The following is a 25,380-nucleotide window of genomic DNA, read 5'->3' as shown; positions in this document are numbered from 1 at the left end:
CCATGTAACATCTCTGTAGGATCTCGTATTTCCAAAAAGTTAAAAGACTACAACAGACTTCAAACTAAACACCATTGACCACTTGCGATTTTGAGTCACTTCTTTTCTAAGCTGTAGTCACGCTAGACTTTGAGCATGCAACATTTCTTCAGACACTGCAATGAACAGGCTGATTTCATATCTCTCCTTAATTCAATGCATTATAAATCCAAAAAAAGTGTGACCGCAGTATAATGTGTTACTAGGTGTAAACAGCTTAAGTATGACGGGGTGGGGGGTGAGAGTAAAAATGTGTGTACCATGAAATCCCATGCACTTTAAAACATGGTCAAGACAAAATAAAACCATAGCATGAGTAAATGCGTTAAATATTCTGAAAAAAAATGCACAGATGACTCAATCAAGCATCATTCTAATTTTAGAAATATGCCAAATCAAAACATCAGAAACACATTCAATCAACATGATCACACATTAAACCTCCAAGGATTACCTTGTGTGCTCGTGTAGTCCGAGCAGACTTAGTCTTCTAAAACAGCAAGTAGGTTCAGAAACACTTAATTCAGTGCATCACATCCAAAACAACAGTTTTTTGATATTAGTACCCAATATAGCCCTTGTGTACACTTCGACTTCTATTAAAGTATTCTATGCTGTAAGAAAAGCTGTCCTTGGTATATTTTGGAAGAAAAGGTCTTAGCAGCGAGCATTTGCAGAATGAAACCAGTATTGAAAGTTGGAGAAGATGCTTCAAGAAAGCATGTAGGAAACACAAAAAAGCGTATAAGAATGATGAAATGCATAATGCTGCCAAACTCTACCTTGTCTTCTTGATAGGCTCTGGGTAACTGCCAGTAGTGGGGGTCCTGTCCAAGAGAGTTAAAATTAGTGTAGGAGAGTTGTGTTCCATCTGTGGACAGCTCTACGGAGAAGCCATTGTCAATGCGGTTGGTGCGTTGGCGGTTTACAAGAGCAAAACCTTGGTAGTTTCCAGGGGCAAAAGAGGTGGAAACCTGGAGAAAAAAGGCAGAAAATGAACATTTGCCTACACAAATTGATGAAAAGCTCAGGTCTAACTCATCCCATCTCTTACCACATCTCTATAGTGATTGGAGCTGGAGCACTGCTGGGTGACACCCATGCAGAAGCAGGACAGACAGCCATCTTTGTTTGCAGGACTGAGGTGGAAGGTCCCTTGCTTGCAGGTTGAACATGTTGAACCCTCAACATTCATCTGAGTACAAACAAGTATGTTTTAAATTGGAGTTATCAATGTAATGGAAACAACATAAAATTTTTTTAAAAATTAGTACCTTGCATCGACAGACTCCTGTTGCGCTACATCCTTCACTACCACTGTTGTCACAGCGGTAACAATCTGTAAACATATAGTGTTTTAAATACACATTTAATTTTTAAAATATTGGTAATGTGTCAATGTAGTTTGAATCATCTTCAAATGTATTTTATTTTGTAACTTTTTTTAAAATAAATTAAGATGAATTGTTACAGAATATTATCTTACCACCTGTGTTGCTTGGAGTGCACCTCTGACCAAGTTGGGGATTGCCAGTATATCCAGAAGCACATCTGAGGAAAATCAGACAACACCTTGGAAAAACGGTTTCTGAATGTCATGCAGTAAAAATAAAACCACATGCGGAATTAACAGAGACATGACAGGACCTGCCATGAACATTAAGAGCGATTTATGATCTGTGAGTCACAGCTCTTTGAGAATATGATTAATGCATAGAGGTTCTTCAAATACTGTCTGGATATTTTTCAGACATACTAATAGTCATGCTAACATAAAAACGCTTTGATCTGTGCATAGATAATTGGTCAATGAAGAGAGAGAAAAAAAAGTTGGCAAAAGGAAAATCTTGTAAAATGTTAAAATGAATGCTAATGCTAATAATGAGTTCAAATGAACACTTCATGTTTTGTTGTAGAACTTTTACTGGAGCTTTAGCAATGGCTGTCAGGGTACATAAGACAATGATTTAATCTACAACAACAACAAAACACAACATCAAGAAAAGATTTTAGCAAACAACCAACATAGATACTTCCCTTTTTGAAAAACAGCATATGCTGTTAGATATGTTTTTGAAGCATGGTAGCTGGTTTGAACTGGCTTAAGCTGGTCATGAGCTAGTCCTGAGATGGAGCTAGTTTCTTAGGACAAGCATTTAACCATCTTAAACCAGATAAAGACCAGCTTAAACCAGCTCAAACCAGCTACCATGCTTCAAAACATGCCTAACAAGCATATGCGTTTTTTTCCCCCAACAGGGTTAACAAATGACATGAAATATCTGTGCATGAAGAAGCAGTTATTAATTGCCAGATTCAAAACAAGGACAACAAAAGAGCAAACCCCTGACAGTATCTTCAAATGTCCACCACAAGATAAATATTAGATCACATAACAGAAGCTCCATGTTTAAGAGATTAATAAACTGCAGCCAGGAATGCTCTCAACATCCAACCGATATCGGGTCCTTCTCTCTTTAAAAAAAATATTTTGCTGAACAGAGATGGACTGAAATAAATAAAGCCAAAGACAACCAGAACAATCAGCAGGACTGAACCAAAGTGGAATCTCCAAGCTTGTGGAAGCCGAGGAACTTGACAAAAAGTCTTACCTGATAACTCGAGGTTCCAAGGTTGCCCAGACTAATACAGTACAATACACTAATACTTAAACAAATGTATTCTGCTGAAAATACATCACTTTTGCCATATCTAGGAAAACTGAGGTTCTATGTTGATGGAGATCACAAACGTTACAAGACAAAATGAATGCAATCAAATTGTATAAAATACACAATGTCTGAACACTAAGTACACAAAATGGTATAAACATTACAACCAAGATATTACATAATGAAACACTCTTTAATGTCTGAAGCCATTTTTAGGTTGATTGGCCTGAGATAACAGCACCTATAGTGTTCATTGGGAAGCAGTGCTATCTGTTCGGTTTGGTTTGGCTGACCAATAGCAAAGGAGGGGAAACTTGAAATCATTATTTCTACAATTCTACACATCAGGAATCAGTCAGTTCATTAAACCAAAGTACAACATGCTTGGTTTACAAGAATAATGAAGATATAAAGCATTTCTGCAACACAGTTTGTATTCAAAACTCAAGCCCATTTACTTGAACAACAACATTCAAACCGTTTGCAAAGTTCTTATGGGGGCTCAAAGAGAAAAAAAGCAGGCTCAATGTAACGTAAAACGGTTACAATCATCCATATAATATTTAGTAATCGGGAATGATTTTGATGGGAATTGCCAGTCTTCCAAGAACAATATGAAGGTTCTCGTCCTGTTTTAGCTGGGGTCTTTTTAATGTTTTTTGTCCCCTGCTGTTTTTCATGAAAAGGTCTAAAATATTTATGTATTTAGACATGTTCCTCTGAGTTGATCTTCTTGGAGTAGTCATTTGTACTTTGGGTTTAGGGGAGTGCAATTTCCTCTTTTCAGCTGGTTTACTAGAAGCAGTTGTATAGATAAACTTCTCAGGTTGGCTCGACCTTGAGACTGATGCACTTCTCACTTCATGAGAAGGAACATCTATCTGATTTTGCTTGGATGATCTAGTTTTGGAATGTCGTCTTTTTGTTTGGACATTGTGAGAAGGTTTCTTGACGTCTGTTGCTTTTTTGGACGGGCTTACTACCAAATGATTTCTCTGCATTTTTTTAGATTTAGATGTTTTTTTTGAAGGAATATGGACCTTTTGAAGGACCTCTTTTTGTGGTTTGCTTGATGACTTAGACAATTTCGCAGATTTTTCTAATTGAGGGATTCTTGTATGAGATGGAGGAGGAATCTGAAATTTAGTTGCAGATTCTTTTTCTCCTTGCGCCCGCATAGGTAAATGATTAGGTTTCCTTGTCAACACAGTTCTCGTAGACTCTGTAGATTTAGCATTTACATTTGAACCAACTTTGTGTTGTTTTAGGGTTACATTTTGTCCATTGCTCCTTTTGTGTTGTTTTAGGGTTACATTTTGTCCGTTGCTCCTTGCCCGTGAGATAAGAGGAACTTTAGTTAGTCCCTTTCTTTTCTGATGCATTTCATTGGAGGTAACCAAGGTTGAAAGGCTTTCATTCCAGGAAGAGTCAGAGAATGCTGTAAGAGAATGGTTGGCTATACGACTGGGAACTGTTGCTCTCCTAGAAGATTTGCTATTACTTTTGTTGTCTGCCCTTGATGTGAATCTGGTTTCAATGCCTTTTCTTGATGATATTGGTTGGATCCTTTTAGTTGAAAACTTTGCTTGCTTAGTTGAACTTTTATTGATTTGGGAAAGTCCATCTTGTACAAATGTAGTTGTGGAGCTGGTACGAGGAGTTGGTATGGTTTTGGGAATTACTGTTCTCCTCTGAAATCTGCTGGTAGACTTACTAGTCATCCAGGCTGTAGTCAAGGCCGGGATCTGGGTGGTAGCAACCACAGCAGTTTCTCTACGATCCTGTGGTGGGCGTGACACATGGCGTGCACGTTTCACTTTGTCAAGCTCTTGCGCTAGAGCAGTGAAGCCATCAATCAGTATCTCAATTTTGTGTTCTAGCTGACTTAGTCTTTTTTTGGTGTCTGTGTATTTGTTGGCCAGCTCATCGATTCTGTCTTTCTTCTCAACTGGAGACAAAACTCTGGTTAGTGTCTGCAGTTGAGAGCTAAAGTGACTCTGTTGCTTTCTCATGTTCTCGAGGCTGTCTTTTATGTCCAGGGTGTTGCTTTCAAGCATACTCAGGCGCTGGTTGAAATGATTAGTGTGCATCCTCAACAGCAGCTGGAAACTCTTCTGTCGTGCCTCAGGACTTGCTGTGTAACGTGGGGCCCCATAAGTCCTCCGTTGACTTAAACTATGTATGGTTGTTGACAGCAAAAATCTTGTTGTTCTTTCAGGCCTTGAAAAGCCATTATCTTCTTTACAATCAAGGTATTCGTCAACGTTATGGACGGTTGAATCCGGAGCTTGCTTTTTCCCAGGGTTGAGGTAGAAAGCATCTTCACAAGCAGAGGGCAAGAATCCTTTCGAACCTTCAAGGTAGAAGTCTCCGCAGTTGGAAACGCTGAGAGCCATGATGAGACACCAAATTTTTGAAAAATAGAAGCCATTTGTTTTTTTATCCCAGACACCCGAAAGCTTTTGCACTCTGAGCAAGTGACAAGAATCCACAATCCATATCATCCACTTGTTTATGCTTCTGTATGGGAAGCATAAACCACCCTAGAGACCCACTAATATCTAGAAGAAGAGTTTGAAATAAGAAAAAGTTGCTCAAAATGTAGCAAGGGCTTTACAAGGAAGCACTGAAGCAAAAAAAAAGAAAAGGATGCAACTCCTTTTTAAAGTGACATTATGCAACTAATTGCTTCAACACCTTCAAAAAGAGAGCTCAGACTTGTGGACAGTAAGAAGGAACTTTATTCTCACAGTAAAAAAAGTTAAACTTTTATTACTTGAAAACAGTGTTGATTACAGGCATACATACATGGATTTTTCAAGCACCACAGCTTTAACTTATAAACTCCTCCAAAAAAAAAAATCACTTCAGTCTATGACACTTTGGTATGGGTGGCACTGATTCAAGGTTTGCTTCTCCCATACCAGCAGACAAACGGCATTCAAATCACAAATGTTTGAAGGGATAACAGAAAGCAACAGACACATGCTTTCTGGCGAATAGATAAAGGGATACCAATCACCTCCATCACCAGTTCGGCCAGCCCAGCATTACTAGCATAATGAATGGGAGGTGTACCCTCTCATTAGACCAAAGAAACTTACCTTTCACACTGTCTTCCAGTATAACCAGCAGGACATTCACATATGGGCTGTCCATCTGAACCCAAGTAACAAGATGAAGGCCTTTGGTAGAAGAAGAATATTAGATCAAAAGAATAATTATGAATTGTGGGTTATGTCTGAATGGTAACCACTTTACATGAATAAAATATCTTTGATAAAGTTAACAGAAAACTCACTGGTTACTGGAGTGTCCTAGACAAGGACATGGTCTACATGCCTGTGGATCACCAGTCTTTGGATTTCCATAGAATCCAGTTAGGCAATTTTCACAACGGCGCCCAACTGTGTTATGCAGGCAGTTCTAAAACAGAAAGGAAAAAGGTGATGAAACACTCCAGACTAAGTATATGGGTAGAACAGATTTTTTTTATGATGCTAAAATTGAAATCAGTTTTCATTGTTACAAAATTCAGATGTAAAATGCAACAGATGACAATAAGGAACATTATGTTTTTTATCATGTTATGCTATGTATATCAGCTCAGTTATTAAAAACATTAATATTACAATATAACAACAAAAAAACACATTGTAGGAACTATAATGGTAGTTACATATATGCGGAAACATAGTGTAGCAATATGGTCTGGGCTTTACTGGCACAAACTCCTCATCACTGCTTTCACTGTCACTTCCACTGTCCTCTGGGATATTCCCTATTATTCTGTACTGAGTGCTTGACCTAAGCTGTCCCTGTTTGAAAGGCAAAATGCACATTTGTTTCGGTATGTAAGGGTAAAGTTGCCATTTAATGCAGTAATATGTAATTTTGAATGGTTATTTATGCTGATATTTTTGTTATAGGTCTATTTTATTACAATATAAGACAATTCAATAAATACTTGCAAAAATAGAACAGATATACTAGCAGGTTACAGAAATCAGACATTATTTCATCTGACTCCACTGTTGCATGACGTCCATATGTGGACAGTTAGTTTTTGGTTAATAAAAACAACATTTTACTCTAGTTTATAAAATAATAACAATCATAATACTTTATTGTACACATACTAATATATATTTTTTAGCTTAATTGACCTCCTTGTAAAAAAAAAAATCTTAAAAAAAAAAATCACATGCCTGGGGCATTTAGCACATGGTTATTGCTGTCAGCCATCTTGGATTAATGATGTCATCAAGCAATGAATATTTGGAATACAAGACAGTAGTCACTGTTACAATACTGCTGTCAATCTACTGGTCAAGCTCAAGTGGTTTGGAGAAAATTCCCATGATGAATTAACCCTAAATGGAGTTAAATTAACTGTCCTCAAATGTGGACAAGATGCATGAAAGGGTTAGGATGACTAAATGTTTATGTTTATTTTTTCTTATATAGTTCTGCAATTTTAATTGTTAGTCAATAAATAAAACTAATTTACGTCGTTTTTTAAAACTGACTAGCCAGTTATTGTGGTTTCCTGGTTAATGTAGACATTTTCTTGTATTTTGAGTGGCAATGCTTTATTTATTTATTGGTTTTTGATCAAAAAAAGTTCTCTTATGTAACACCCCTGCTAAGAAACTAGTCCAGCTGAGTTCAGGTGGACACAAAACCAACCTAGTTTACAAGGCTTCCAGTTACAAATGAGCATAATTCATCCAGGAACAGCATAAATCGCTGCAATGGAAAGGTTAACTCACCAGGCAATCTCCAGTCTCTGAGTCACAGCCGCTGGCATGCCCGTTGCAGTCACACTTCTCACAGGTGCCAAGATAAAGTCCAGGTGTGCGGGTGTAGCCGATATCACAGTCCTGCAAACAATGGGTGAGTCAGAGGTGACTGGGTTCACATGTGTCTGTGCTGAAGCTATGAAACTCTGCACCCTTTGCACTTCAATTGGGGTAGAGCTTTAAAGCTAAAATGTTCCAAAAGTTGCTAAGAACTTCCCTTTGGAGATCAAGAGAAATAATAAAGGGCTGTTATTACCTTGACAGGTAGTAGTTCAGAATCTCTACCAGTGGGGAGGTTTTTGCATTAACTTATCAGGCACGCACAAGTTCACACAGACTGAATGTTGCTATTTAAAGATGTAATATACCTGGCAAGATGGTCCTGAGTATCCTTGAGGGCAGGCACACTCCTCCACCTCCAGAGCCCTTTCGTTTCCTGTAGAGTGGGGCACTGCTATGTCCATTTGGATATTGGAGACACTAACGAGAGGAGAAATTTAGATAAAACACTTTGCCCTGTTCACATTCACAAATTCAGTTAAGCGACAGATAGAAGCCTAATAAGATAATGTGATACCATCCAGTATTTAAAAAGAACATCAAAAGTCAATGTATATTAAATAAGCAAAATTACATGCTTTCAGCCATATTGTCTGCATAAGTGGCTCTGATCATAAAGACGCTGATATCCGCCAGAGCCATCAGCAAGTGCTCTCTTGTACATGGCTGGCCATCCGTCCGTCTCCATGCAGACTGTGGAGATTACAGGCAGTGAGAATTCATATCAAGTTTGACCTTATTCTATAAATTAAAAATGTATATTAAAATATGTATTATTATTCATTTAAAATGCTAAATGTATTTAAAATATAAATTATTGAGTTGATGATTAATTGTTAATTTATTTGAAATGCAAAATATTATATTCTTTAGCAAACACCTAATAAAGGTGTTTGCTAAAAAATACATATACATTTACACACATATATAACACACCTCTCTAAATGGCACAGTGATGGTGGCTGGTACTCTAGGAAGTGGTTTGGTCTGAGAATAATGCTCCAGGAAGATGCCGTTGCCTTGGAGAACCACATCTGGCTGTCCATCAATCACTATCGAGCGAGCCTGTGGCTCGTAACGCAACCTATACTGCAGTTCTCCACCATATGCTGTGACCTTTGCACAAAAAAGAAAAGCATGTTTTGAAAAACAGCGCACTGATGTGCTTTACTACTTGACAAAGGTCAACATGTGAACATGGCATCATATCACATGGGATGTTCTCACCTTGTCCCCTCTGAAATTCTGAGGCAGGACCCAGTAGTAGATGTCTTTAGGGATCCTGGCGAAAGATCGGTAGACCACCTCTGCGCCGGCTCTCTGGGTGATACCCTCAGAGATGGTCCTCGTGTTGGCTGCATTGGAAAGGGTGAAGAGCTGGCCGTTCACACCACCTCGCACCTTCAGATTAACCAACAAATAAATACATATATAAACACATTTAAAAAACTTCAAAACATCCCATTTAAATCACTATAAGACAAGATTAGAGGATGTGGTTACCTGATTCCTGCTCCAGGTTGAACTTGCACACTGTTTAGACACTCCCATACAAAAACACTGCAAGCAACCTTCAGGATTATTGCCCGCCAAATGAAAAGTGCCAATCTTACACTCGTCGCAAAGGGCACCAACAACATTGGCCTGCAGAACAGAAGATCAAGTGTTTGAACATTTAACACGTGACGAATCAAATGGTTATACAATGTCATTCAAAAGTTTGCAGTTCAGCTAGACAGCAGTACAAGTATTAAGTAGCATAACTGTTTTCAACATTGATAATTAAAAGAAATTAATTTTGAAATGATTTCTGAAGAATCACGTGACTGAATACTGATGGCTGCTAAAAATTCAGCTTTACTGTCATAGGAATAAACTACATGTTTAAATATATTCAAATAGAAAACCATTGTTGTAAATTGTAATAACATTATTATTTCACAATATTATATGTTTACTATAAATAAATGCAGCCTTGAAGGGTATAAGATACTTTTATCGAAGACAATAAACAAAAAACAACCTCAAACTTCAGAACAATGGCGAATTAAAAAAAGAAAGAAAAAAATGTATGCAATTTATTACCAATACCTTGCAATAGCATGGTTTGCTGATGGGATTGATAGTTCCTCTGTCATCACACTTGGAAATCGCTGAACAGGGATAAGAACACCATATGGTTGAAAATTACACCTGGAATGCTTTGAACATCCTGGTCACAAACAGCTGGCATCCCAGCATTACGTGCACTAAGAGTGTTAATCATTATCTAAACCTTCGCTTGACCTTCAGGGTAAAATGAGACAGATTCCAAGAAAAGAAGCAGCTTAAGGAAAACAAATAAATCATACCACTAAAAATTAATCTCATAAATAAATAATTTAGCTACCACAATTGTAAACAAAAATTAAGGGAAAATGCTCACGGCTAGCAATAGGAACACATTTGCCGTTGGGCTGCAGAGGGTTGCCGACATATCCTGGAGCACATCTGTGGGGGGAAAAACAAAGATGATGAAATATCATACAAACACCCAGCACAACAAAATGTAGTGTAAGGACAACATGTGTATGGAAAAGAACTGCTCCCTTACTTCTCACAACGTCGCCCCGTGTAACCGGGTCTGCAGTCGTCACATGTTGCCTGGTTGTCATGGTCCAGGAAGCAAGTATCAGAAAACCTTTGAGCACATCAACGAGTTGTTTTGTCAGTATAGTAAAGTATATATAATACAGTATAGTAAACAGGGCCGTATTAAGAATTCAGTCTTGTGTCATGTCTTGCAGGCAGCCAAAATGTAGTTTGTCCAAAGTCATTTTAATTAGACATTAACAGTTTTACAGACTTAAACTAACTTTGTTGTACTATGCTGGAGTAAAGTTCATAAATGATTTGTGTTTCTCAAATGATTTTGTAAAACTATGTTGGCTGGACCTCTGTCCCTCTACGGGAGGTCTGGGGGCATGCTCCTACGCAAGAAAATGTTGTAAATTTTAGGGTTAAATGAATCAATCTGGTGCACTTTGAGAGCTCAAAATGAACAGCTTTAACCGGCTTCAACCCATGAACTGTGCACATTGAACAAAGAAAAAGCATTGACTTGTACCTTTACATTAAAGAGGGCTCAAACATCTTTTAGTTATGATATAGTCTCAGTCTACATCACATTATCATAGGTGTTTTAGGATGCCAAACCATTCTTATTATAATATAATAATGATTTATATAATTATTCCTATGATGTAATATCCATATAGCCTATCGCAAAACAAATGTACTGTATAAATGAAAAGGAATATTTTATAAGTATATTTACATTACACTACAGTACAGGAAAATGACAATACTGTTGTCCAAATTTCTTCACTTGCAAGAAATAAACCCTCAAGCTTTTATTTTGGAGAAAACACCCGATCACCAGGTGATCGCATGAGCAAAGTGTGCATTTCTCTTTAAATCACACAGCACAAACAGACTGCCTATATAAGCGGCATAATTAAAGTCTTTTGCTGTTTTACAAAGACACAAAGCGATCAATTCGATTTTAGTTTTTTCGAATCGATTTTTTAATTTTAGTTAATTAAAATATAATGTTAGAGACTAAAGTTAGGCTACAAGTCGAACTTGGGTCGAATGTGTCAAAAGCTACTTTTCAAGCACCACACACCATACAACCTACGCCACTGTGGATATTTACAGTGGCAAGCATTTTTTTTTGCCATTATCGGAAATGTAAAAAAAAGAAGAACTTGGGTCCCATAATGCCCATTGGATAATCCGGACCTATGTCCCCCTTATTGGCTGATGCCCCAGGGCATTTGTCCAATCTCATCAATGGATAATCCAGCCCAGATAGTATGGTATGGTATGGTATGGTATGGTATGGTATGGTATGGTATGGTATGGTATGGTATAGAGTATTGTATACACAGGTTTGATATATTTACCGTCGAGATGTCTCTGTGTATGGACAAGGACAGGGTTTGCAGTCATCATATCGTCCTCGACTTGGGTCACCAAAGTAGCCAGGCTTACATTTGTCACACTGAGGTCCTTCTGTGTTATGCTGACAACTCTATCACATGACATTTTCACTTTAGTGTGTGGCATTAACTCATGCAGTGTGTTAGTTATGTAAATATTTATAAATATTTATGAGCATAGAAACGTCCTTACCAGGCAGTGTCCACTAATAGGGTCACAGGCACCGGCATGCCCATTGCAGTTGCAGCCAGCACAGATGCCCAGGTAGGATCCAGGGACCCGATCAAATCCAGGAGAGCAGGACTCACAAGAAAGACCTGAATATCCGGCAGGACATCTATATGGGATCAACAGTTTGCACAGATTAACACTTTCACAAAAACTGAGCTCTACAATAAGGAATGCCCGATGGCCTGTGGCCAGTGTGAAAGATGCTTGGGACAGTTCACTGAATTGTCACTTGCCCAATCGGTCCAGTACTTCATCGTCATGAACTTTTTTTTTTTTTTTTAAAGTTGGTAACACTTTATTTTAAGGTTCAGTTATTAACTATTAACTAGTTGCTTATTAGCCTATTAGTGAATATGTGTTCCCCATACTATTACTGTTACCTTTAAGTCATTAATTTAAACATTTAAGAGATTTTTAACCATTCCGATTCAAGCGCAAGAAGATGCAAAAGAGAAGTCAATTCAGCACTCATGTGCGGTTTTCTGTGCGCATGCAACATAGGCACACACACAGAGAAACTAGAGTCTCAGACAGCTCTCGGTGTGCATGGATACTGAATTGAGTTCTCTTTCATGTCTTTGAACAAATCGGGTGAACCAATAATTAAATGGACCATAATGAGAACCATATACATTTACCCTTTTCATAAGGAGAACCATTTACTTCACTCCTGAATTAATCAGTCGTGTGAACAAATCGAGTGAATGAATGACTCAATGACTTCGCCTACCCAATTAGACATTTACTGGCAGTTTCTTAGAGTATTATTTAATTAAAATTATTTCATATCTCTAATTTATTTATATATTGTTTTACATTTGGGTTGGGGCAAGTAACCAGGCCAAGAAAAAAATCTTCTTAAATTCTTAGCACTGAGCCCTGCACAGAACTCTCAAAAATAACATTTAGGCAGGGCACTGAAACCCGCCCTAAGTGCTGCCCATAGCAAAAGCACAGTCCTTTTTCTTCACTGAATACACTGCATTACAAACAAAAATAAAATATTTGGAGGTTTAAACCAAAAACAAGGGATAATAAGGTTTATTCATGGGAACGTAGGATTGCGAGAGGTGATTCAAGAGGAGCTTTATATTTTCTGACAGGCCTGTAATCCTATCTGTTGATTTAGAGGCACTCTAACCTGCACTCCTCAACGTCTCTTGGGTTCCCCTGCAAGCTGAACTCCTTGGTGGTGGTATCCATGCTGATGTCACCCAGCCCAACACTGGCCATGCGGTTGTCATAAATGGTGCGAATGTGGATGCTGTCCAGATTGGCCAAGGTCATCATAAGGTCATCACGAGTTACTGCTCGCCCTGAGGAGTGCTGCCAGTTTTCCTGAGACAAACATAAACAAAGAAGTGAAGCACCTCACATAACACAAGCAACACTACTGCAAAAAGAACTTTAAACAAAAATAACACTTGAGAACTACCATATTACTTTAAAAGGTTAGTTCACCCAAAAATGAAATTGATGTCATTAATGACTCACCCTAATGTCGTTCCACACCCGTAAGACCTCCGTTCATCTTCAGAACACAGTATTTTATATTTAGTCCAACAGCGCATCTAAGTGTATGCACACTATACTGTCCATGTCCAGAAAGGGAATAAAAACATCATCAAAGTAGTCCATATGAGACATCAGTTGGTTAATTAGAATCTCTTGAAGCAGCGAAAATACATTTTGGTCCAAAAATAACAAAAACTACAACTTTCTTCAGCATTGTCTTCTCTTCCCCGTTTGTGTTCAAACCTGTTGTCACATATGGACTACTTTGATGTTTTTATTCCCTTTCTGGACATGGACAGTATAGTGTGCATACACTTTCATGAAGGAACAGAAAAGCTCTCGGACTAAATATAAAATATCTTAAACTGTGTTTCCGAAGATGAACGGAGGTCTTACGGGTGTGGAACTACATTAGGGTGAGTCATTAATGACATCAATTTCATTTTTGGGTGAACTAACCCTTTAAGTAATATATTTTGTTATATATTGTTCAAGTGGTATATAGAAATTACTAAAGCAAAACACTAAAAAGTAAAAAATGCATTCAAAATATTTAAAAAATAAAATGATATACAGCACAGTTGAAAAGTTTGGGCTCAATAAGATTTATATATTTAAGAAATAAGCATTTTATATATTTAAGCATTTGCACATGCTGCTCACCTCTGTGAACTTGATCTCTCTATGGTTGATTGTGTCGGGTAAAGTGGGGTTGCCTCTATGGTAAATTAATTTCTGCCCGTTGCCACTCAGCACAACATCAGGTTTCTCCTTTGGTTCTGATCCACCTCGCTGCAGTGAGTAACTCACCTTAAACTTCAGATAACCTCCATATGAGTCAACCTGTACAAAACAGACACAGTGTTCAAAATACAAAGATGCTGAAGAGCATCTTAGCATGTTTTACATATGTCTCCTAAGACAATTAAGCTACTACACAAAGCTAAACTATTAATATAATTGATTGTTTGAAGTCTAAATTTTCATAGCAACAGTCAAAGGACAGCCAGCAAATGATAGGGAGAATATTAAGGGAATGGGATTGAAAAAAAACATGGAGATATTGACTGATGTCGTCTAAATTTGTTCAGGAGAGTATTGTAGAGGAGAGGAAAACCTTGTTGCCCAGGAACTGGCGAGGAAGAGACCAATAGGAGTCTTGATCGAGGAAACGGCGAGAGAGATCCACTAGCTGGAACTCTTGACTCTCTGGATTGATCAACATCTGAGTGGAGGAGAGAGGTGGTGGAGTGCCAGGACGACTAGGAAATGACACATTAACTCCTGTGGATGAAAAGAGAGACTGACTTAGAAAGGTAGTCTACCATATTTTTAATCCCACTGTATTATCTGTAACTTTAACATTATAAAGTCTGCTGCATCACATTTGATATTTAAAAAACAATGAGACACCACCTTTATAATAAAACTAGGCATTCAAACATCATCTTATATACATTATTTATAAATATAGCATGATAACTGATATTCATATGAATTCAATGTAAGCAGTCTGCTATACTGTTATAAATATCTTGTTGATTTACATTACATGGCATCAGAATTATCTTACATTTTGGCCATATAAATATAAGTAACTGCACCAAATTGCATATTTATGCTCAGTTTGGGCCTCTGAATAAAGTGTGATCTAAATTCTCCTATATCAAACTATGAGCCAAAAAGCCTGATGTACACTTTTTTTTTTTAAAAACACACAAACTTTTTTCCCCCTTGTTTTTTAGACAGTTCTATGAATTGTTCTACATTTTCCACTATTTCACACACTCACCTAAAGGATTATTAAGAACACCATACTAATACTGTGTTTAAAAGCATTCTTTAGAAATGTTGGCCCATATTGATAGGATAGCATCTTGCAGTTGATGGAGATTTGTGGGATGCGCATCCAGGGCACGAAGCTCCCGTCCCACTACATCCCAAAGATGCTCTATTGGGTTGAGATCTGGTGACTGTGGGGGCCATTTTATCACAGCGAACTCATTGTCATGTTCAAGAAACCAATTTGAAATGATTTGAGCTTTGTGACATGGTGCATTATCCTGCTGGAAAGTAGCCATCAGAGGATGGGTACATGCATGGTGGTCATAAAGGGATGGACATGGTCAGAAACAATGCTCAGGTAGGCCATGGCATTTAAACGATGCCCAATTGGCACTAAGGGGCCTAAAGTGTGCCAAGAAAACATTCCCCACACCATTACACCACCACCACTAGCCTGCACAGTGGTAACAAGGCATGATGGGTCCATGTTCTCATTCTGTTTACACCAAATTCTGACTCTACCATCTGAATGTCTCAACAGAAATCGAGACTCCTCAGACCAGGCAACATTTTTCCAGTCTTCAACTGTCCAATTTTGGTGAGCTCCTGGAAATTGTATCCTCTTTTTCCTATTTGTAGTGGAGATGAGTGGTACCCGGTGGGGTCTTCTGCTGTTGTAGCCCATCCGCCTCAAGGTTGTGCGTGCAGCCTCTGACCTCTAGCATCAACAAGGCATTTTCACCCACAGGACTGGCGCATACTGGATGTTTTCCCTTTTCACACCATTTTTTGTAAACCCTAGAAATGGTTGTGTGTGAAAATCCCAGTAACTGAGCAAATTGTGAAATACTCAGACTGGCCTGTCTGGCACCAACAACCATGCCACGCTCAAAAAAGGAGATTGTCTTGACCAGGACCACACCCCTAAATGCATTGAAGCAAATGAGAAATTGAACAGGTGTTCCTAATAATCCTTTAGGTGAGTCAGGCATTACTGGGTTCATGAAAACGATCATGTGTGTTACACATAACATCCTACGGAGCCCAAAGCGCAAAGTTTTTCAGGGGAAACGCAAAACATTTGCGAGTAACCACAAAAGCATTAACTACTTATGTTTTGACTTATACTTATCTCCCATTTCATATTTTCTTTCCCACCACCATGTCCCTTTAGGGGTTCTGTAAAATCGCCCTCAAAAGTTGACACATGCACTACAATTACATTCTCCAAATGCAAAATTCTGGATTTTAATCATCCGAGTACCTTTGAAATCCTCCTCCTCCGTGAAGCGCAGTCCGATTTGGTTGCGGTAGCGACCGGTGCTCTGACAGTTCTTTGTGATGCCAAAACAGAAGCATGGCATGCAGTGACTGCCCACGCTAAAGTGTCCATCGCGGCAATTACCTGCTAACACGTACAGAGAGGATGACACAACTGGACAAGAACGACATGGAAGACAAAGGATGGTAAGACCACCACCGTCAGGTTTGAGAAGCCTCGCAGTCATCACAACACAATGAAACAACATGCAGCCAAAGAACAGCAAGATAACCTGTGCCTCGCAAATGAAAGGATGGCATCTGTTGTAATGACATGTCTCTTCGGAAAAGAAAGCATTAGAAGAAAACAAACACATAATACACAGTAATCCAAAGATGTTCACAATGCACTATTTGGCCCTGGTGCAGTACCTGGGTTTGGTCTCTGAGAGAGGCTGAGGACGCCATCAGGAATGGCAAACACTAGGCCTTTAGCATTGATGGCCTCACAGGTGTATGCCCCCTGGTCACTTTCCTTCACATCACGGATGGTAAGCGTCCCTTGCCCATTCTCACTGCTCATTGTGATTCTGTCAATAGAATGTTTAAATAAAGGCTGCATTAAGTTCCAATATTCCATTGTGCTCTGCCTAGCTGTTTTTGAATGTATGAGCATGTCCTATGTGAATGGTTCCTTATGAATTCCAAAACTTGTTTTATTTAATGTCAATAATATGTTTAATAAGTTAACTAAATTAACATTCTATTAGCAGTCCACAAGTTGAAAAGATCCACAAGTTGAAAGTCGAACTCGGAAACTCAAACTAATTAGGAGCACTACCCACAAGGCTCCGACAACATACGTCTTTTTTGTCAAAAAGCCAGCAGTCTCTTTCTTATTGCATACATGACTGTTTTCATAAACAAGTGCTGAAGCTATTCATTTACTTACTTACAAGTAAGTTCAGTAAATTCCTTAGCAAATTCAGTAAAGAGAGCTTTGGGACTTTAGTAGAAATGGATGAACCCACAAATACTCTATAATTTCATTTATTCGGTCTTTAAGAGAATAAGGACTATACGACTTTAACATAGATTGTGGCATCTTGATCATTTCAGAGATGTACTATTCTTATTAAATCCTAACTTACCTGCTGTTGGCTGGTATGTGTCCCCAATTAAGACGCCATGTGATGATGGGAACGGGCACGCCAATGGCAGAACAAGTAAAGGTCACAGAGTCCCCCCGCGCTGCCGTGATGGACTCTTCCGGGGGGTTGGTCACAATCGGAGGTGCTTTAGTGCAAAAAGAGCGAACATATAATCATTTAACAGTAGAATCAGCTTCAATCCACACATATAATTGTATTATATGAATGGTAAACTAGTAAAACAAATATATGGACACAAGAAACCACACACACATGCAGCAAGTCTTTGATTCTAAATTGGCAGCCTGTGACAGCACAAGTTTAATTTGGCAGATTCATTCAGTGAGATTAGCCAACCAGAGCTGTAGGAACTGCTGGCAGAAACTATTCCAAAGCCGCCTGTTAAATATGCTACAGGCACAAGATATATTGGAGATGAGATCTATGTGTTATTGAAAAGCTGTATGACCATGGCAAAACAAGCCGCTAAAAATGAATCTTTGTTTGCAGACCATAAATACAAAATGTTAATAGATTTGGAAGAAGCAATAGTGTTAATAAGTCAAAGTGATGATAGTGAAAGAAAAGTTGAGACAGAAGAGTTATGGTGTTTGGAATGTTATGACAACCCAATGTTTACTTGTTAAAGATTAATTGAACTGTAATGCCTTACCACAACCATATTCATCAGAGCGGTCGGCACAGTCCGGCTCCTCGTCGCATTGGTAACTGGCAGGAATGCATGTGCGGTCAGACAAACACACAAACTGCTCCGGGGCACATGTGTCCTCTGGATTTTTAGTGGCTGAAGAAACAAGAAAAGAAAGAATAAATTATTAAAAGAGTCATAAAGTGAGTCATTTCTGTGCCTCTAGTGGCAACAAACTGGAACCGCAAAAATAATAATAGACTTTCAAACAGGGACCTATTTCACAAAACTAGGATAAGGAATTAAGCCGGAATATTTTGGTGATCTTGTCATCTGTACGCAAAATTTAGTACACCGCTGTCATGTAAACGTACCCTGAAGGCACACTCAAACCAAGAACGATAACAATAAAGAATGATAACTGTATATTAGCGGATAAATAGATTTTAAATCCCATTTCTAAATCCCTTATCCTAGTTTTGTTCAATAGGCCCCAGGTTTCCAAACCACTTCCCACATCTGTGGACAGAAGTTCAGGTCTGACTTACGGCAGTTCATCTCATCGGAGTTGTCTTGACAGTCATTATCCCCGTCACAACGCCACAGTTTCAGGGCGCAGCGGCCGTTCTGACACTTAAACTCATTGGGCTCACAAGGAGATGGAGTTCCTGTGAAATTACAAAACAAAGTTATATAATAAATGTAGAGAATGCAGACTGGTTATAAACAAGTGGTTTGAGTTCTTTGGTGAAAAAAACGAATTGCCCTACCACACTTGAACTCGTCGCTGCCGTCAGTGCAGTCCGTTTCACCATCACATATGTAATCCCGTGAGATGCACTGTCCGTTCTGGCAGGTGGCCTGGTCTGCACGGCAGGGTCCCAGGCCAGGTGGGGGTCTGGTTTTGGGAGGTGTGGGTGGAGTAAAACGTACACCTTTGAAAAGGAGATAAAAATGCAATCAAATAAAATATATTTTAATAACTTACAGAAAAGCCCCAAAAATAAGCCATTAGGGTTTCACATTTGCAAAGCATTAAATATACGGGACAAAAAGTAGCTTAAGGTGCCAATTTTGTTTATTGACATATTGAAAAAGCTTTTCACCGTCATATTTAGTGTACTAAATTAAAGTTGAATTGATAGCATAACATTGCAGATAGATTTAGATGGTTTTATTCAGTTTAAAATTAACAAAACAATACCACATTTTTATGGCAAATGAGGGGGATTCATCTCAAGCAATCTCACTCACAGTTCATTTCATCACTCAAGTCACTGCAGTCAGGCCGTTCATCACACACAAAGTCCTGAGGGATACACGTCAGCCCATCCTGACAGCTGAACTCATCAGACAAGCATTCCCTGGGACTGGGCTTCACTGATATGGTAGAGACAGACATATACAATGCAATGACATACTGTGCGTAATGCAACGCAGAGATCTAAGAAAAAAAATGATATGATGCTTTGTTGAAAGATGTTTCAATGTTTCAATCACAGCCACGTCATGCTGGACCTGCTATTTCAAGAGGATAAAAAAGGCTTTGTTCACGCATTGAAATCAGACTTTTTGTAGTTAGCAACACAAATCGGTTTTTATATCTGCTGAATAGCAAACACACACACAAAATACTTCACATGTGGTTTGAATTTTTTTGGTACTGCATCTCATTCAAGGTCAGGTCAAATTTCATAATTTAGTTTTTCTTCATTATTTAGGACACCTCGCACTTATGGTATGAGGAAATCTATAGAGGAAGTTTTCATCACTTGCAGACTGTGGACAGTCAGTGCTGAAGATTGGATTTGAAAACCAAATCAGATTTATATGCGGTGTGAACAAAGCCAAAGCACATCTGTACAATGTTCATTCTAGCTTTTCAATTCAATCTTTAATTCTCTCATCCGGCACCTTAATTTGGAAGTCAAATTTATGGATAGCTTGGACTGAAAAAAATGAAATAAATAAAATCTATCACATTGAACAAAACTAGATACTGCAAACACAAACAGGTTGCACTGCCTAAAAACGATACTCCAAGGTAGGCGCATTCCTGATATCAGCATCACTTCAATCAATGACAAGCCATGCAAAGCCTTTAGTTCTTCTCTTGGTCTTCATCAGAGTGCGCACATGCATAACGGTTTCATTCTTTATCCAGCCACTACATAATCGGACTATTCCTCGCAGTTCTCCTAAGTGAAGAAGACTGGACTGTGTTCTAATGCGCTACAGTCTCCATGCAGCAGACCTGGTTGAGGACAAACCTGGCACAACGATGGGCTCCACAGGAGGGAGAGTATCAGCTATAAACCAGACACAAATATGATCTATACAACATTTTGCTGAATGATGACTAGTTCCAAACAGAACTGCAAGAATTATTAGTTGTAGAATATAAAAGACAGGAGGGTAAAAATGCCCAATTGGATCTGACAAACAATAAATAAATCTAATGCATTACTTATCAAATGTATATTATTATCATAAGTGTAGTTGATAATAAATGTGTACATTTCTTATTCTACAATTTATAAGCATACAACATATCTCTGACAATAGGATCTTCAGTGCATGAATTATCGTATTTATTTAAAAAATTATAACATTCATATTATCCTTATTTTTGCTCTGCAAAATATAACAAGCATGCTAAATATGTGTCAATATTGTTATTAACAAATAATAAAATTATTAATAAATGAATACTTATAATTATTAATATGAAAAATGAAATAAACACCCCAAATATATTTGTCAATATCGTTATTTAAATTTGTTTTAATTAATAATAATATCCATATTATTATAGCTGTTTGCATTACTGTTTGTTTAGAAATAGTTTTCTCAATATTCTAAAATGTGCGTCTGCAGCTTATTTTGGTTTTACTTTAAATGAATCCTAGCAAAATGATCAAATCAAACTAAATTGTAACCAAATTTCAGTAATGATAATGTATTGCATCCTAATCTAATCATTATTAGAAAAAAATTGAACAAACCTTCTCCAAGCCGCCGGAACTGGAAGCCAATTACTGAGATATCGTAGGAGGCAATAGTGCCCTCTTTAACCACAGAGAACAGGACACCTCTGATCTGCGCTTCATTAGAGTTGTTATCTGAGCCGACGTCCAGCTCCACAAACACATCTTTGCCGATTTTCCTGCGAAATGTACACAGAGCACACTTAATCAAAACAACAAATGGAACACATTAACCAACAGAAGATGGCTTGTTTATATCCTAGCCTGGTCAGGCTGGTCTGTTTGATGCTTTTACAAAGAGTTCGGGCAACCGCTTGACCAAGCTAGGAGACCGCCTTAACCAGCTTGTTTAAGATATTTTTCAGCAGAGTGATCATAAAAAGTCCCATAACACAAACAAAAAAGTGAGTGTTTGATTACATGAATGTCCTAATATCCTCAGTAAAATGACTATCCATCTACATGAGAACATGCACTATTAGTGTTTGAAACTGAAAATAGTGTTTACTTGATGAGAACCACATTGACAGTCTGCTGTCCTGGTATCCTGTTGTAGTCGGACTCGAGCTGTGGAGGCGATAAACACCATTAAATCACCACATGCTGGCCTTGCGATTCAAAGTACTTCAGTCTTTGTATACTAAATCAGGTAAACACTGATTTAAACTAACACAGTACAGACAAAAATCACAGGAAGGGCATGTGATCAATAATATGGCCTAACACCCCTGTGGAGCACACCCTTAATTATTATTGTTTAAACGTACCGTATCAACTACAGCAGATGAGATCTCTTGGAAAGCAGGAGAGTATATGTCATCAAGTTCAGGCCCATACTGGAATGAGTTTGTGAAGTTCACCAGTGCCCGATAGTAAACTAGAAACAAGACACACAGTAAACATTTCACACAGTTGATTGGTGACGAACATGACACAGGGCAAAAACTTAAAACATAGAAGATATTTTGAAGAATGTTGGTAACCAAACTGTTTTGGTCTGTAAATACATCTAAAAACCCATTTAGATTCAGCTTCTAAAAAGAAAAAGAATTCATGGCCGTTTGTGCAATAAATTCTGTTGTTGAATTAAATTAATTATTTATTTCTAAAGCTATTGTAATGCCTATTTAAAGGGTTAGTTCACCCAAAAATGAAATTTCTTTCATTAATGACTCTTTTGAAGCGTCGACAATACATTTTGGTCCAAAAATAACAAAAAATATGAAGTTATTCAGCATTGTCTACTCTTCCGTGTTCCTCAAATAAAGAATCAAACGGTCATGATTCAAGATTCGGATCCGCATGTCAAACTGGCAAACTGCTAAAATCACGTGACATTGGCAATATGAATCACCAATCAATCTGCTGATTCGCGACCATTTGATTCTTTATTTGAGGTTTGAAAATAAACGCGGAAGAGAAGACAATGCTGAATAAAGTCGTATTTTTTGTTATTTTTGGACCAAAATGTATTTTCGACGCTTCAAAAGAGTCTAACTAACCAACTGATGTCACATATAGACTACTTTAATTATGTTTTCATTACCTTCTGGACGTGGACAGCAAGTGGGCATACACTTACATTCAAAGGACAGAAAGCCCTCGGACTAAATCTAAAATATCTTACTTAAACTTACTTACTTACACTTAAACTGTGTTCTGAGGATGAACAGAGGTCTTACGGGTGTGGAATGACATTGGGGTGAGTCATTAATGAAAGAAATTTCATTTTTGGGTGAACTAATCCTTTAATGCTTTTATCATTTAACATAATAATGACTTGAAAACATCTTTTGGGGGTAATTTCTCCGCTGTTGGATCACTTTTGATAGATACTGACTACTACAGACCGGGAACACCCCAAAAGAGCTGCAGTTTCGGAGATGCTCTGACCCAGTCGTCTAGCCATCACAATTTGGCTCTTGTCAAACTCGCTCAAATCCTTACGCTTGCCAATTTATCCTGCTTCTAAGATAATAACTTTGAGGACAAAATGAGATAATCAGGGTTATTCACTTCACCTGTCACCTGTCAGTGGTCATAATGATATGCCTGATCGGTGTATAGTACGGCTATATTGTGCTTGATACATTTGAGGAGACCAGAAATACCAGCCTAAACAAACTAAGGCATGAATAAACATGCAAGTCAACAACAAAATCAAAACTTGCTGCTAAAAACTACAGCCGTTTTAAGGCACATTTATAATATAGCATTGCTTATGTATAATATAGAGACATTTGGTAATAAAAAGGTCAAATAATCATTGAGAAGCACAGAACTGCAAAATCTATTCAGGAAATGTTTCAGCATTGACGGTTCCAATTCTCTTGCAAAAGCTGCCGTTCAATACAAAAAACAAATGCATGCTATTAGCTTATGCCCAGAGTCTCACAGTAACATCAACCTTTAAAAAGCTCTAGCCTTTTTACTGCCCAAGCCTGGGTGGGTTCTCCCGATTTCAGTTTGTCAAACGGAGTTGAAAAAAGGAAGTCAATATTTGTGCTCTTTCTTGCAGTTAGCTGCCACTCGCCATAGTTCTCCAGCACAGTCATGTTTAATGCAACTGCCAAATGGACACACAGCTTAAATACACACAAGTCCCATACAAAAAGACTTGTTTGACCTTTTACTCTTTCTAATGCCATTATAGATTTGTTCCAATTGATATTTTATCACAGGCATTAATTAACTTGCTTTTAACAGAATCCAGACACCTGCTGTCACCATCCGGTCAAATGTATTTGCCATGCACACATAGTATATTGGAAATTCGCACTTAGTGCTGACAGGATTTAGAAAAGAAATGAGCCCAGAGCTCAATCTTTTCTAATTGCGCAATAGACTGATACATGGTCGCCTGCTTCCTTAACTGCATCCCTCATTTCTACGGAAGAGAAGTCTCATTACTGCAAAGAAAGTTAACTCCGGTCATTAAAGGACAGAGAGAGATGAAAACAAAGTAAGAGTGTCAGAAGGTCTTGACTGACTGCCTTTGTCTGTATTTTCTGAAACGTCACCATGGTCGGATTATTACAGCCCGGACAGAGGAAAGGAAACATCAAAAAATCCCGTCAAAGTGTTGCCACTGACCCGTGATTAATCGAATCACTTGTGTGGGCACACTGTAAAAGCATCAGCGTCTCTCTTTTGACGGCGCAGCCTGCCTAGCGCCCGTAATCTCATTTCACCGGTTCTCGCTAATAAGGCTGCAACTCAGAAGACCACATTCTCGCTTTGGAACGGAGCAAAACCCCATTCAGTCTTTCCGTTAAGGAAATCCCCTGTCGAACGCCAGCGAGGGCATTGAAACTGCGTTCGGACAAAGGGAAAAGACAGTGAAATAAAAGCGTTCCAAATGCTTAATTCATAAACTCTTCTCGCCATACAACAGCATAACTTTGGCAGCTTTGTGCGCCGGGTCCTCGGCGGGACACACGGAGGCCTGTGCGGAAGACAAAGAGCTGATTGAGCCAATGCGGCCCGTCTGGCCTTTAAAGCATGAGTTTTTCAACTCGACCTTCACTCCTCTCACTCCTCCTCCCTAGAACCCTTCACTCTGAATCCAACACTCGAAGTAGTCTTCTTGTCTTATTTTGTGGCTCTGTGGAATGCACTTGGACAGAGATTCGCTGATTTTCACCAGTCTATTCCCAGACACAAACCATCCAAAATGTCAAATGTGCGAGAGGAAAACCTCAATCTATCATAATGCCACAAAGCCAGCTGGCAGGGCATCTTGTTGTCATGCTGGTGCTAAACAGAATTTCACACCCCCGAGCATGGAAATGCATAACCGTTTAGCTCATGTTTACTGCTCAGAGAACATACAAGCAAATGGGAGAGCGCAAAAATTAGAGAGTAGAAGTAAAAAAAACTGAATTGTCAGAACAGTAGTTCTCATCCTTTTGACATAATAATCTCCTGTATTTTATTTCTGTTGTAATGATGGCAAAGCTGTTTGTTTTCAAACTTTTTTTCATTAATTCAAATTAGAATGATATGGAAGGATTCATTTTGTAATTCCAGAAGTTTCAAGAACTATACAATAGCTAATGAGGGGGACAAAAATACAAATATAAATGTAAAAATCTTTAAGTTTTTAAAATGTAGATTAGAGTTAGATTATGTTAATATATAAATAATAATTTACTGATTTAAATAAGTCATCCTGCTGCCAGGCCTTTATTCTGAGGTCAAATTATTCAGATAATTTGACAAATTTTATTATAAGCCTTAGTTATT

The 25,380-nt window shown here is 38.3% G+C and overlaps 1 protein-coding gene across 7 annotated transcripts in view; it reads right to left on the bottom strand.

Moving 5' to 3' along the window:
- hspg2 (heparan sulfate proteoglycan 2) overlaps nucleotides 1–25,380 on the bottom strand; it is a 145,449-nt gene that overhangs the window by 54,083 nt on the left and 65,986 nt on the right. For 3 of the 7 annotated variants that reach the window (XM_067446098.1, XM_067446100.1, XM_067446099.1), the window contains exons 4-35: nucleotides 21,903–22,012; nucleotides 21,644–21,702; nucleotides 21,154–21,314; nucleotides 20,419–20,457; nucleotides 19,403–19,528; nucleotides 18,919–19,083; nucleotides 18,697–18,816; nucleotides 18,173–18,304; nucleotides 17,500–17,644; nucleotides 16,781–16,938; nucleotides 16,353–16,523; nucleotides 14,421–14,587; nucleotides 13,967–14,146; nucleotides 12,930–13,126; nucleotides 11,750–11,894; nucleotides 11,521–11,648; nucleotides 10,167–10,253; nucleotides 9,999–10,063; nucleotides 9,665–9,726; nucleotides 9,077–9,217; nucleotides 8,801–8,974; nucleotides 8,510–8,689; nucleotides 8,148–8,266; nucleotides 7,882–7,993; nucleotides 7,484–7,594; nucleotides 6,013–6,137; nucleotides 5,816–5,896; nucleotides 1,526–1,590; nucleotides 1,314–1,378; nucleotides 1,094–1,234; nucleotides 822–1,013; nucleotides 494–529 (exon numbers count right to left, since the gene is read on the bottom strand). In XM_067446098.1, coding sequence (XP_067302199.1) covers nucleotides 494–529; nucleotides 822–1,013; nucleotides 1,094–1,234; nucleotides 1,314–1,378; nucleotides 1,526–1,590; nucleotides 5,816–5,896; nucleotides 6,013–6,137; nucleotides 7,484–7,594; nucleotides 7,882–7,993; nucleotides 8,148–8,266; nucleotides 8,510–8,689; nucleotides 8,801–8,974; nucleotides 9,077–9,217; nucleotides 9,665–9,726; nucleotides 9,999–10,063; nucleotides 10,167–10,253; nucleotides 11,521–11,648; nucleotides 11,750–11,894; nucleotides 12,930–13,126; nucleotides 13,967–14,146; nucleotides 14,421–14,587; nucleotides 16,353–16,523; nucleotides 16,781–16,938; nucleotides 17,500–17,644; nucleotides 18,173–18,304; nucleotides 18,697–18,816; nucleotides 18,919–19,083; nucleotides 19,403–19,528; nucleotides 20,419–20,457; nucleotides 21,154–21,314; nucleotides 21,644–21,702; nucleotides 21,903–22,012 — 3,959 coding nt within the window. The remainder of the gene's footprint in view (nucleotides 1–493; nucleotides 530–821; nucleotides 1,014–1,093; nucleotides 1,235–1,313; nucleotides 1,379–1,525; nucleotides 1,591–5,815; nucleotides 5,897–6,012; nucleotides 6,138–7,483; nucleotides 7,595–7,881; nucleotides 7,994–8,147; nucleotides 8,267–8,509; nucleotides 8,690–8,800; nucleotides 8,975–9,076; nucleotides 9,218–9,664; nucleotides 9,727–9,998; nucleotides 10,064–10,166; nucleotides 10,254–11,520; nucleotides 11,649–11,749; nucleotides 11,895–12,929; nucleotides 13,127–13,966; nucleotides 14,147–14,420; nucleotides 14,588–16,352; nucleotides 16,524–16,780; nucleotides 16,939–17,499; nucleotides 17,645–18,172; nucleotides 18,305–18,696; nucleotides 18,817–18,918; nucleotides 19,084–19,402; nucleotides 19,529–20,418; nucleotides 20,458–21,153; nucleotides 21,315–21,643; nucleotides 21,703–21,902; nucleotides 22,013–25,380) is intronic. The other 4 variants (XM_067446101.1, XM_067446102.1, XM_067446103.1 and 1 more) reach the window with 3 other exon arrangements.

This window comes from Pseudorasbora parva, chromosome 6 (assembly GCF_024679245.1).
Source record: "Pseudorasbora parva isolate DD20220531a chromosome 6, ASM2467924v1, whole genome shotgun sequence".
NCBI classification, from domain to species: domain Eukaryota; kingdom Metazoa; phylum Chordata; class Actinopteri; order Cypriniformes; family Gobionidae; genus Pseudorasbora; species Pseudorasbora parva.
The sequence above is the reverse complement of the archived record's forward strand: the minus strand, read 5'-3'. Positions and strand labels throughout refer to the sequence as shown.